The following is a 12,797-nucleotide window of genomic DNA, read 5'->3' on the forward strand; positions in this document are numbered from 1 at the left end:
AGTGGGGGCGGGCGGTGTGTCCGCGCATGCGCAGTGCGGTTCCATCGTTTGCAGGGTGTGTGGAATCCTGAACCGCAGCAAGAGCCGAGCAGCAGCCGCATGTTTCGTGTGTATGAACCGCTGTCGAAAATCCCCGCCGGCTACACAGCTACACCCTAGGCATAGCCATCTTCCGTAGAACGACAAAAGCCTCTCAGCCGAGGGGTTTGGGGGCGGGGAGGGAGACACCGGTTTACACCCAAGCATTGTGTCGCTTCACGTAACCGGACGTTCGGAAAGGGAAACGACGCGCAGGCAGGGGAACCGACCAGCGGTGCCATGGCGCGGGACTACGATTACCTCTTCAAGCTGCTCATCATCGGCGACAGCGGTAAGGAAAGAGCGGGGATGCGGGACGGGAAGCAGGCCTCGGCTAGCTAAATCGCGACGAAACCGTTTAAATTTACTTGTATGGGTTGTGTTTTGGTTTAGATATGATTTAACATTACCTGCGTGTTTTTATGGAAATGTATATAAACATTTATATAATATAATTGGTTAGATAGTGCTGCACATTCAGTCACACGCACACACACATTGGGGTGTAGCTAGGTAGAGAATGTAGTACAGGGCGGGAAGTGGTGTTAGCCAAGCTGCTTTAGTAGCAAACCTAGAAAAATAATAAAAAATGATCCTAACGTTATTTTTAGCCATCATTTATTTTCCAGTCATTATCACTAATGGAGATTTATGCTAAAGGTGAACTGGGTGTGCTGTAGTCTGTGTTAGACTGTTTGTATTAGCTGGGAAACACAGGATCTGAATAAACTAAACATTTCTTACATCTCGGTTGTTTTTATGCCAAAAGCCATTTGTGATTAAATTAATAAAAATCAGTAATTTATTCGACTAAGATTAAGACATAGCAGGTGTGTCTATCGCTTATATTTCTCTTTAATACTCAAGCTTATATTAGGATTCATTATAAGGCAATGTGTCAAAATTTAGGGGTCATTTCTTTTAAATAAACTTCCAAAAGTAATAAAAACAGATCAGGTTTATTTCACCTCTTAAACCTTCTGTCCCTTTTTTTTTAAAATAAACTAACCATCACTGTTGATCAGGTGGTTTAGGGATGTGTTGCTGTTGTCTTGTCAGATAATTGTGATATTTTGGCAATGGTAATGCATAAGGAGGAAGGTCTGAGTTATTATTTGTAATTCTGGATGTAAGAGCAAAGAGAGAGATTATGAAAGGGATCAAGATTTCATTGTTTAAATCCATCACTGAACAGACTTTCGGTGTCACCCAGATGAGGACGGGTTTCCTTTTGAGTCTGGTTCCTCTCAAGGTTTCTCAGGGAGGTATTTCTGTGAAGCTGCTTTAGGGCAGTGTTTGGTTTTAAAAGCGCTATACCAAATAAACATGCAATTAAAAACATTAGATAATGAATTCTAAGGCAATGACACACACTTGTTATTGCATACAATCTGTTTGCTTAAGATGTGTGTGAACTTGCGGAGGACACGAAACCCAAGTACATCGGCGCTTAGCTTACGTATCTCTATGGCATCTTGCAGTCTGATATACTGAAAGTGAAAAACGAGCTGCCCAGTTCAGCCTACTCCAGGATTTACTCATTTACACCTGATTTGAAGCAAGAGAGTTGGCTACGACGAAAACAGCAAAATATCAATCTGGATTGAGAAACAATGATCTAGTATTTACAGAAATGTCGCATCAGGTTTACATTGTACCCCATTTGATGAGACTTGTTTTATTACCTGATAATATTCTGCCTTTCACTGGTGATTTAATGAAAAAACATTAAGCAACTGTTGCCATTAAATTCTTAAAGCATACCAATATTTGTATTTAAATGCAATATATATATTAATGCAAAAAACAGTTTAGCATACTTGTCATATGATTGCAACACGGTACCTCATGATAACGCGTATAACAAGGTTATACCGCTTGAGGTGTTCGAAGTCACGAGTCACTTGAGTCCAAAGTGCGATGCATATTGAAGCATTTTTGTTTCGGATGCCCATGTCTCAGCCTGCTACCATAATGTGTCTTCCTCCCCTTCTCTATTCTCTACAATTAAAGGTGGCTTTTGGAACACCAAACAGTGTATAATGCAGTGTGAATGCGCAGAGGCGTTCAGACATGCCTACAAAATGGCTTCTCAAAATGATGCGAGTTCAGTTTGATTATTTAGCAGGTCAACCGAGAGTACGTTACTGTTCTCATTCTTTTCTCTTTAATGTCTTCTAACCACAGGTGTGGGGAAAAGCAGTCTACTGCTGAGGTTTGCAGACAACACGTTTTCAGGTAGGAAACTGCTCATCGTCTGCTCTTTTTCAATAAGCAATCGCAAGTCTATCTGTACTCGTGTCTGTTTTACAATATTGAAGGCATCCTATGAAAAAGCAATATAACTAAATGGCTTATTTATAATTTTATTTCAGTCATTTAATGAATAAATGAATTGTATTCCAAAATACTACTCAAAGGTGCAAACGGGCCACTGAATGTATAGCGTGTGCAAAAACATCGCTCGTCTCTCACCCTGGTATTTCACAGTGCATAAAACACAGGAAGTTTTTAGTCTGCAGGAAATACAGTGAGGACGGTGCCCATTCTTTTACCCTCACACAGACTTTGTTAAGGATTTCTCGTTTTCTGCGGTTGGGTCGGAAATGTCACGTTATCCAACGCGTATTGCAGAACGTATACTTCACAGTGACACAGTATTTATGCATTATGTAGTGAGCACATGCAGGGAGTAGGATGCCGTTTTGGATTCTGCTTGTGTTCAGGACGAATGTTACAAATTTAAATCGTGAAAGAAAGCGAAATCACCGTGTTCCTGTGTGGTCAATAAATCCTAGTGAGACCGAGTTTAAATATCAGTAAAGCCACAGCCAGCTGTCGCTGGCAGTCCAAGAGAGCAAACCCAGCCATACTGTCTAGATGGGAGGCTTGGCATCGCTCTTTCACTCCCCTGCCTTGTGATGCAGTGGTTAGAAATTATGCAGCTCGCTAGCTTTATTTCTCTCGAAGCAAGCATGTGTTAACCTTTACCCCCTCGACTTGGTGTCTGTTGTGTTACATGTAAGAGACAGCTTGTGAGTGGGAAATCGAGCTAAATACACCAATCAGGCAAACATTATGACTGGTAAAGTGAATAACACTGATTATCTCTTCACCATGGCACCTGTTAGTGTGTGGAATATATTAGGCATCAAGTGAACGTTTTGCCCTCAACGTTTGGTGTGTTAGAAGCAGGAAAAATGGGCGAGCGTAAGGATTTGAGTGAGCGAGTTTCACAAGGGACAAATTGTGATGTCTAGACGACTGGGTCAGAGTCTCTGCAAAACTGCAGCTCTTGTGGGATGTTCCTGGTCTGCAGTGGTCAGTATCTATCAAAAGTGCTCCAAGAAAGGAACAGTGGTCATGGACGGCCGAGGCTCATTGGTGCACGTGAAGCGGAGGCTGACAGACAAGCTCCTGTAGATAAAATTACTGAAGAACTTAATAGAGGCTGCAAATAACGAGTATTTTTTATAATCGATTAATCGGGTTTTTAAAATTTTTTAAGAGCCACATATTGAATTTAACTTTAATTTTATCTTTAATTTTGATATTTTAAAGCTTATAGTAGCTGCTTGTTAAGGAGCACATGGGGGTTTTATCCTTAAACAAATTCACTCATGTTTGGTTGTTTTTTCTGTTAAAAAAACAAACAAACAAAAAAGCAGCATTTGAGTATGCAAAGTGAAGCAATTTGTGAAACTCATTTGTATTGTATTTTGCAGATGGCAAGTTGACAACCATGTTTAAAAAATCCATATAAAATACAACACAATTTGACAATTTTTGTTTAAAATACACAGACATTTTGTTCATTTGTTCATATATAAGAATATATAATATAGAAGTCATTGAATTTGGTATAATAATTAAATGCACATATGCGTAAATTGAAATATACAGACATTGAAAACAAGCATTTGAACGTAGTAAAGCCGCAGTACATCACGTTTGAAAACAGATAAGTTACTGTTGTAATAGACAAATGCTATAAAAAGAGACTGGAACGGAAAAACGCAGCACGATAACAGGCTTGATTTAAAAAAGAAACAAATATGCATTGGTGTACAAATGCAAAATTATCAGCTGAAAATCAGTGACTAAAACAATGTAGTTGTTTACTGCTGCTGTTATTTGCTGCTTTTAGATTTAGTGTTTGTTCTCAGTTTTTATTAAATCCATCATGATATCGCGAACGAGCTGAACGCGCAACCTGATGCTCGTGAGTCAAGACAGAACAGATCCAGTGCGACTTTCCCGAAGTTACAAACAAACTGTTTACACAATAGCGCTTTATTAAACTACTATTTTCACATGAAAAGGATAAACAGTTTTTTACTCACCGTGCTGATGTTTCGCCTTCATCCGTGACACCAGTGTGTTTCCTTTTCACTGTGCTACTTCCATCCCACACAAGCACCGTTTTGCATAACTTCCAGGTACATCTTTCTTTGTTGTGTTTAATATAAAATGCTCCCATGACTTGGCACGCTGCGGGTTGACGCTTTACTGTCCGCCATTTTACAAGCGGCTGTGTTATCCTGCCGTCGTGCTAAACTGTAAATCGAGCAGCCCAACTAATCGATAACGTTCATTATCGATTATTATAGATTTTATCAATTAGTTGTTGCAGCCCTAGAAGGTAATGATGTTAATGCTCTATGGGTCAGGACTGTTTTGGCAGCAAAAGGGGAGCAACACAATATTAGGCAGGTGGGCCTAAAGTTGTGCCTGGTACAAACGCTGGTGGACACCTGATCATCTCACTCATGTGGTTCTTCCGTTAAGGTTTGCAACAAAACTGGAAGCACACAGTAGCAAAGGGTGTCTTTGTATATTATACTATTGCAATCTCTTTCACTGGAATTAAGAGGCCACAAAATCCAGGAAGGCATCGTTTGAGAGGTTTATAGTGAAAGAACTCGAGTGGCTGCACAGAGCCCTGACTTAACCCCACTGATCACATTTGGGGTGATCTGGAATTCAGCATCCCAGGTTTCTTTGCCCAGCAAAGATGTCTGACCTCACTGACTAAATAAGCACAATATTTCCAACACCACCTCCAAAAGCGTTTCAAGAAGAGCGGAGGCTGTTCTAGGGAAACAATTAGAACAGTTCTAGTGTTAATACACATAATTTTGTAATGGAACATTCAGCAAGCACACATGGGTGTGATTTGATTTCAGCATGCAATACGTTGAGGAAGTCAGAAATCAAATTCAGCATAGGTACTTAGTTCCAGTCACATGACCGTAGAAACAACCACGAAGTGGTCATCATGGTGTTGTCACCATCCCCCTGCCATATTCGATTGTCTGGGATTGGACCAAATGCCTACAGAACAGGTCCCCGTCATTATAGTCATTTCAGTGTATTTTTATTTAATATCCTGAAAAAGAAAGCATTCATATGACAGGGTTTCTTATAGTGGTTGCCTTGAATGATGCCTTGAGTTTGATGGCCCTCTGTGTATTTCAGGTAGCTACATTACCACCATCGGCGTGGACTTTAAAATCCGGACGGTGGAGATTAACGGAGAGAAGGTGAAGCTGCAGATCTGGGACACGGCGGGACAAGAACGGTTTCGTACAATCACTTCAACGTAAGTACCGCACTCTCAGACGACAGGACACACGCTTCACCGGCGATTTATTTTTTGCGTTGCCATACGTGAAGCTGTATGTCTAGCCATAGCTATGACTCATAAAGTACGAATTTTCTTTTGCCCAATCGATTTTGGAAAGACAATATTAGAAGTAGGCAACAAAAGAAAAAACATGTACAAATCATGATTACGGATAATCCCGCATCAGCTACTTTTTTTTTTCCCTCAAACCACAGAAACCGAAGTAACGTCTTTGCTTTTTATCACGTTTCCTGACATGTCACGCAAACGTTCTTCTGTTCCTTTCTTCTGTTGGTTGTTAAGATATTAAAATCTATTCGTTTATTTATTTTAACCTCCATTATAATTACAGTTGGGCATTAGCGTTTTTTTCTTCTTCCATGAGCACCACTTCATCGGATGAGAAACAGCTGATTAAACTGCCTCACTTCCTTTTTTACAGGCACCAAAAAAAAAAAACACAAGTCTGAACTACTTTCCTTTTAGTATATAAATTCAATTATGTCGCCCAAAGATTGGTTTCAGAGATCAAAGTGTAAAGTCTCAGATTTGGTGTGACGTTTTCTGGTCAAATCTGGTGAGTATGGTGTTTTAGGTTTTTGCGTGTTGCAATATAACATATAGAAATTTCAGTTTCCGCTTTTCTGTTGTTAAATGTTTCTACATGTCTGATTTCTTCTCTGCATCCGTAGCCATTATATTCTGCAAAAGATTTTCTGAACATGTACAAAACTCCATGTGTTTACACAGACTGAAGAAATCTCAGTACATCTCAATCCTTGTGCTATGTGCAGTCATTTTTAACATAACTAACAAGCTAGTGCACAACCCTCCCAGTTGTTTGCAGTAGACAGATGAACAGATGCTCGAGTTGTTGCTGTTGTTGTTGTTGTTAAGGTTTGCTGGTATGCAGGAGCGCAGTGGCGGCGTCTGTCATTAGAGTAAGTGAATTCGAGCCTTGTTTTAGAGCCGAACAGCAGCGAGAACGAAATGCCGCTCATAACCAAGGCTGCTGACTTTTCTAAATAGAAATAATGGCGTTTTGTGGACGCGGTAAAAATGTGTCGGTTTCTGTGTCAGATTCCCGTCAATGTAGCTCGCATGTGAAAGCCTTGGAGCAAAGAATGACTCGAGCTTCTACAGCTCATCTCAGGTGACCACTTCCTGTGTTTGGAAACCATCACAGGAAGTGATGCAGCCTCAGGTCACCTTAGCTTAACACTCCACCCACTTCCTCTTCACATCTTGATAAACAGCTTGAGCACCATCTTTACGTTTCATCTGCTGAACATCACTTCTAGGGTACATGGATAATAGAGTAACTGTCAAAAGTTTGCAAACACCTTTTTTGAGACATGTGCATGTTTCCTTTTGTTTATATGCAGAAATGTGAAAGCCAAAAGCACACAGGTAAACAGGGAATGACTGAAAGAAAGTGCTGTGGACATATTTGACATTTTTGGCTTCAACAGAAGAACTAATGTAAGATAGAGAATGGGGGTGTAACGTTACACAAAATTCAAGGAGGAGGTTTATGGATGTGGTGAGGGAAGACATGCAGGTAGTTGGTGTGAAAGAGGCAGATGTAGAGGACAGAGGGGTATGGAGACGGATGATCCTCTGTGGCGACCCCTAATGGGAGAAGCTGAAAAAAGACTTCATCACTAAACTTGAAACAAGGGTGAAATTATATTGAAAAGTTTGTGTGTGAGAAGTCAGAAGTAACGTAGATGTTAAACTGTTTCTCTACAGGTACTACAGAGGCACACACGGCGTGATAGTTGTTTACGACGTGACAAGTGCCGAATCCTTTGTAAACGTCAAACGATGGCTTCATGAAATCAACCAGAACTGTGACGATGTTTGTCGAATATTAGGTAAGTGTTTCTTTACCGCGCATGCCACATGGGAGTCATGGTGTCAGCATATTATTTCACACTGAAGTGATGTTCCTTTCTCCATCAATAACGAATCATCAATATTAGCGTTTATACCTGCCCTGTTCGTCTTTCTCTTTATGGTGCAGTGGGTAATAAGAACGACGACCCCAACTCAAAGGTGGTGGAGACGGTCGACGCACAGAAGTTCGCAGAGCAGATGGACATTCGGCTGTTCGAAACTAGTGCCAAGGAGAACCTCAATGTGGAGGATGTGAGTAGACTGTAAAGCAGCAGGGTTTGAGCTGGAACTAGGCACTAGAGGGGTTTAATCCCATGTTCTATGCAGTTTTACACCTCCGGCAGTTGTTTTCGCCTTAAAACCGTGTACAGGGTGCAATTCAACTAAATGTAATCAAGGCATTTCATCATTGTTGAAATAGACTTTCTTTTTTATTTCAACAAAACAGACTGATTTATTTCATGGCTGGAACAAGTCAGGATGGCCGATCCAACACATAATATTTATTATTTGCAGTAAAAAATTCAGTCCAAACGGAATTGATTCAGGAATGTAAAAAATGAACGAAGTTCATCAATTCCCCAAGGTTGCACAATTTGGACGCATAAGCAAAAAAAAAAAACAACAACAACAAAAGAGGGCATGCTGGGAAAAGCTAAAAAACAATCCTAAATACATTTTTATCACTATTGGAGTGTTTACGGTAGATTTAATACATTAATAATAATATGCTTTATTAATATACCGGTTGACTTCTACTCACGATGGAGATACGTTACGACGACCTCATAATAAGTCAAAAATATCGTAAGTCAAAGATGCTGCTATGACTGTGACAATGACAGGCTGATTTATCATTTTTAAAAGCAGGATACATACTTGGGTGCTTGGAAGACATGCTTTTAACACTAAAATTTCTGTTGGAACCGTTTGAAACAAAAAAATACAGACTCCGTCGACTGCTAGCAAGAGTGGGGCATCTCACAGAGCGAGAGCTACGCTCATCCCAGCTGCGTGACCAATGTATCGTACATCGTACGCCTGTGCCTGTTCGGTGAAATTGTTAATATTTTTACAATTTTGTCGTATCGGTCATCGTAAGAACGGAAAATCGCAAGTCGAACCATCGTAACTCTGGGACCATCTGTCGATACATTTTTATTTATTCTAAAAAGAATATATATAAAAATGTATAATATATTTAAATGTAGGTATCGTAAAAGTGCTTTAGATTTAGGGTACAAAGGTAGCTTTCATAAAACATAATAAAAATATATAAATGTAAAAAAAAAAACACAACAATGTGAAATACTTGCATTTAAAAAGGTTAAGTAATTTCATTTTATTTGTGAAGGAAGGTTTAATATGTATTTTAGATTTTAGACCTTTGGTACATAAAAGTTTAACCCATCATCAGCGTTGTTGTTTTTTTTGGTTTTTTTTTTTTACATGGACAAAATTCATTCTTGATTATAAGAAACTATTAGGTACTTAGATAATCAGGATCTCATTTCTCCCAGTGTGTTACTGTATATACTTGATGTGTATACTGTAAGCACCTACAAGGGACAAATGTTTGTGGACACCTGACCATACGATTTGTATGTGCTTTTTGAACATCCTATTCCACATCTGGTCCCCAACCTTCTGAAGATGTTCCACTAGATTTCGGAGTGTGCTTGTTGTGCGACAAGGGTGTTAGTAAAGTTGAGTGAGGAGGCCTGGAGTGCACTCTGTTCCAATGATCTCAAAAGTGTTCAATAAGGTTGAGGTCAGAGAGCTATAGCAGGCTACAAAAGGTCCTCCACCCCAACCATGTAAACCATATCTTCATGCAGCTGTCATTGTGAACAGGAGCCTTGTCATGCTGAAACAGGTCTGAGTCTCCTAGTTCACGTGAAGGGAACATTTTATGCTAACACATCCAAAGTCATCCTATACAATCGTGTGCGTCTTAGTGTATGGTAATGGTTTGGAGAGGAAGCACAGATACTTTCATCCAAGTAGTGCAAATAAAATGTTCATCAACTGCATTTACATCCTTCTCTACCTCCATTACATGACAGTGTTACAATGACGGTGGTGAAGAGCATTCAAACTTCAGGATCTGCTTAATAGGTTGGACGGCGATGTGCCTGTCAAGGACAAAGTACATATTATAAAGTATAATTATACAAAGTATAATTTAGGTGTCCCAATATGTTTGTCCATATAGTGTAGCACTGAAAGGTCAGACGTGATTTTAGTGAGATTGTCGAGATTGTCTGACCCCTAGATTGTTTGAAACCATGTTGACTTTACAGTTAGCTCGTTCATGCCAGACAATGACATCATCTCCGTAAAGCCCTGCTTATAAAACACCTGGACCTTTTCTCATAACATTTCACATCATCTTACACGACCGAGACCATGCCGAAGCATGTCAAGTAAAATAAGGAGATTGAAGTTATATAAATTTCTCGTTTGCATTGGAATATTGAAGCGAGATTGCAGCAGGCGAGGTGTGAGATGCAAAGGGTGCAGAAAGACTCGCACCACACGCATTTCTCACTTTATCTCACAAGTCTTTGGTGTACAGGTTCAGCGTAGTCTTTTCAGTCTGTTGTGTTTTTTCTCTTTGTTTGTTTGGTTAGTTTTTTAGTTTCTCTAATGTTCTCTTGTCTCCCCCCCTCCATTTTAGATGTTCAACTGCATTACAGAGCTGGTCCTCAGGGCGAGGAAAGAGTCCATGGCCAAGCAGCAGCAGCAACAACAGAGTGAAGTGGTCAAACTGGGCAGGAACAGCAAACGCAAGAAGAAATGCTGCTAACAGAGCGGAGTGTATCGCAACACTCTCAGAGCCAACTGAAAATGCCACTGAACTGACAAGAGCCAGAGAGCAGCCACCGAACGCAGCATCCCCGAGAGAGACGAGCCAAATTCAATTTAAAAGAGATGTATCTATATTGAAATCCGCTAATCCTTTGGGACTTTCTATTTCCATACAAAATGGACTTCGAGTGGCCGTCACGTCCTTTTTCTACAAAGGTCGAGGAGGTCCACTACTAAGATGACCTTTTAAAGGAGAAACGCTTTTCCTTTATGTCCGTAATCACGCCAGCTCTCACATAAACGCCGATTTTGAAATTCACATCTCATCTGCTCATTTCGTTGTGTGTCATGTAAAAAAAACACTGTGCCATTTGACACAAATGAGGATGACACTGATGAAGAATCATGCTCTCCCCCACCCCCCCCACCTCCGATTATTATTATTTTTATTATTATTTTTTTTTTATTAGCTTTTTATGCTTTATTTTAGTTTTTTTATTGACAGGAAGTCTGGCAAGCCTGGACCAAACCACATCACCACCAAGCCCTCAGAGATGAATTAATTTAGCTTGTAATAGTTTTTTTAGTTTTTTAACTAACAAAATATACCACTGTAATCAGACGCACAGGGGATTTGTGCCACCAGCCGGACCTTTTTGCTCTTACAGTGCTGAAGGAAATTGCTGGAGCTCAGTGCAGTGAAACAACTGAACTCATACATGGGAAAAGTGATAACTGTGTTCTGACCTACACACAGTAGTGCTATTGGGAGATTCGAATCAGTTGTCGAGAGAAACATGCTTCAGATTTCAGTCTCCTGTTTTACCTGGACTCAGGTGTGATGACACTTCATCTAGTAGATAAATGATATGAGTGATAGAGTGAAGTATGTTTAGAAATGAGAGCAGTACTAGAATGAAAAGACTGAAGTTATTATTATGAGCATCATTCTGACCTGTTTAATTATTATAGTTTTTTCCTTTTTTTTTTTTTTTTTTTTTTTTTTAAAAACACCGTAAGCGGTTGAAGACATTTTTGCCAAACCAGGTGAATATTTCAGCAAGATACATTTAAAAATACTTCTAGAGAACCGTGTGTGTGCGTGTGCGTCTTTAATTAGCAGGCAAATCGAGGAACCCCTTTTGCATATTACATCAGCGGTTTGAATTCAAGGCACAGAACTTGATCATGTTTAGATACACACATGAGATGCCACAAAGCCGGAACCCGGAAAACGTGAGCGGAAATGTGCGTGTGCATATCAGTATTGTAATCCACACGATGTACATATACAAACACGCATGTCTGTATGTAAACATCATTCTGTGTGTTTTATATATGTGCAAGCTTAATGATCTGGTGTACACTGGAAAAGGATATTTTAATATTTTGCCACGCATTCATTTTGTTCGCCTCATCATGAATCTAACCGATGATAATAAACATTTTAAATTAAATGCATCGTATTTTTTTTTCCACCACATGCTACTTTCCTGGTTTCATTTCTCTCTATTGAAGTTGCAAAAAACAGGAATCCCTCTGTCCTGTAGACGTTTCTGTTTTCGTTACAGCTTTATCCATGAAAGCACTAAAACTGGAGACTCCTTCAAAAGTACTAAATCAGAACGGAGAATTCAACTGCCCTTTATTATAACATGCATTTATGAATTTGACTTTTACAATTATCAGAAATCCTTAATAAAAAAAAAGCATTACTCAGCATTACTGAAATGTTTAATAAATTACACATATAGTTGTCTGAAGAAGAAAGAAAACCCTCCCTCATGTAGTTCTCATCAGGTCTTAAAATTAGGTCAACACTACCTCAGAGTATTTTCTGCTTCCATGGGAATTAAGTAGCAGCTCGTTTGATTTATTGAGCAAGGAACAATTCATAAATTCATAAAAGAACAATTAGAAAAAGACTGAACAAGTATGTTTTGTTTTAAGGGTTGCCAGGAGAAAGCATCCTCTCTAAAAAAGAACATGGCAGCACAGCTTATGTTTGCAAAGTTGCATCTGAATAAACCACAAGACTCCTGGAACAATGTTTTTTGGTCAGACGAGACCAAAATGTAGATGTTTCGCCTAAATGCACAGCACCACATTTGGTGAAAACATAGACATAGCATATTAGCACAAACATCTCCTACCAACAAACATGGTGGTGATGGTTTGGGCTTGTTTTGCAGCCACAGGACCCGACCATCTTGCTGTCATTGAGCTGGCCATGAACTTCTCTCTATAACAAAAGTAGAGAGTCATGTGAGGCCATCTGTACAACAGCTACAGCTTGGCTAAAATTGGGTCATGCAACAGAACAATGGACACAAACACACGGGCAAATCTACAACACAATGGCTGAAAGAAAAAAAAAGAAGCA

General features: G+C 39.6%; 1 protein-coding gene across 1 annotated transcript; it reads left to right on the forward strand.

Annotated features, from left to right (window-relative positions):
• The first annotated feature begins 36 nt into the window (after nucleotides 1-36).
• rab35a (RAB35, member RAS oncogene family a) lies at nucleotides 37-11,871 on the forward strand. The gene is made up of 6 exons (XM_046839740.1): nucleotides 37-370; nucleotides 2,266-2,316; nucleotides 5,557-5,680; nucleotides 7,457-7,581; nucleotides 7,731-7,855; nucleotides 10,284-11,871. Exons 1-6 carry the CDS (start codon nucleotides 319-321, stop codon nucleotides 10,410-10,412), a joined length of 606 nt encoding a protein of 201 aa, XP_046695696.1. The 5' UTR covers nucleotides 37-318; the 3' UTR covers nucleotides 10,413-11,871.
• The last annotated feature ends 926 nt before the right edge of the window (nucleotides 11,872-12,797 follow it).

Source organism: Silurus meridionalis, chromosome 25, assembly GCF_014805685.1.
Source record: "Silurus meridionalis isolate SWU-2019-XX chromosome 25, ASM1480568v1, whole genome shotgun sequence".
NCBI lineage: Eukaryota > Metazoa > Chordata > Actinopteri > Siluriformes > Siluridae > Silurus > Silurus meridionalis.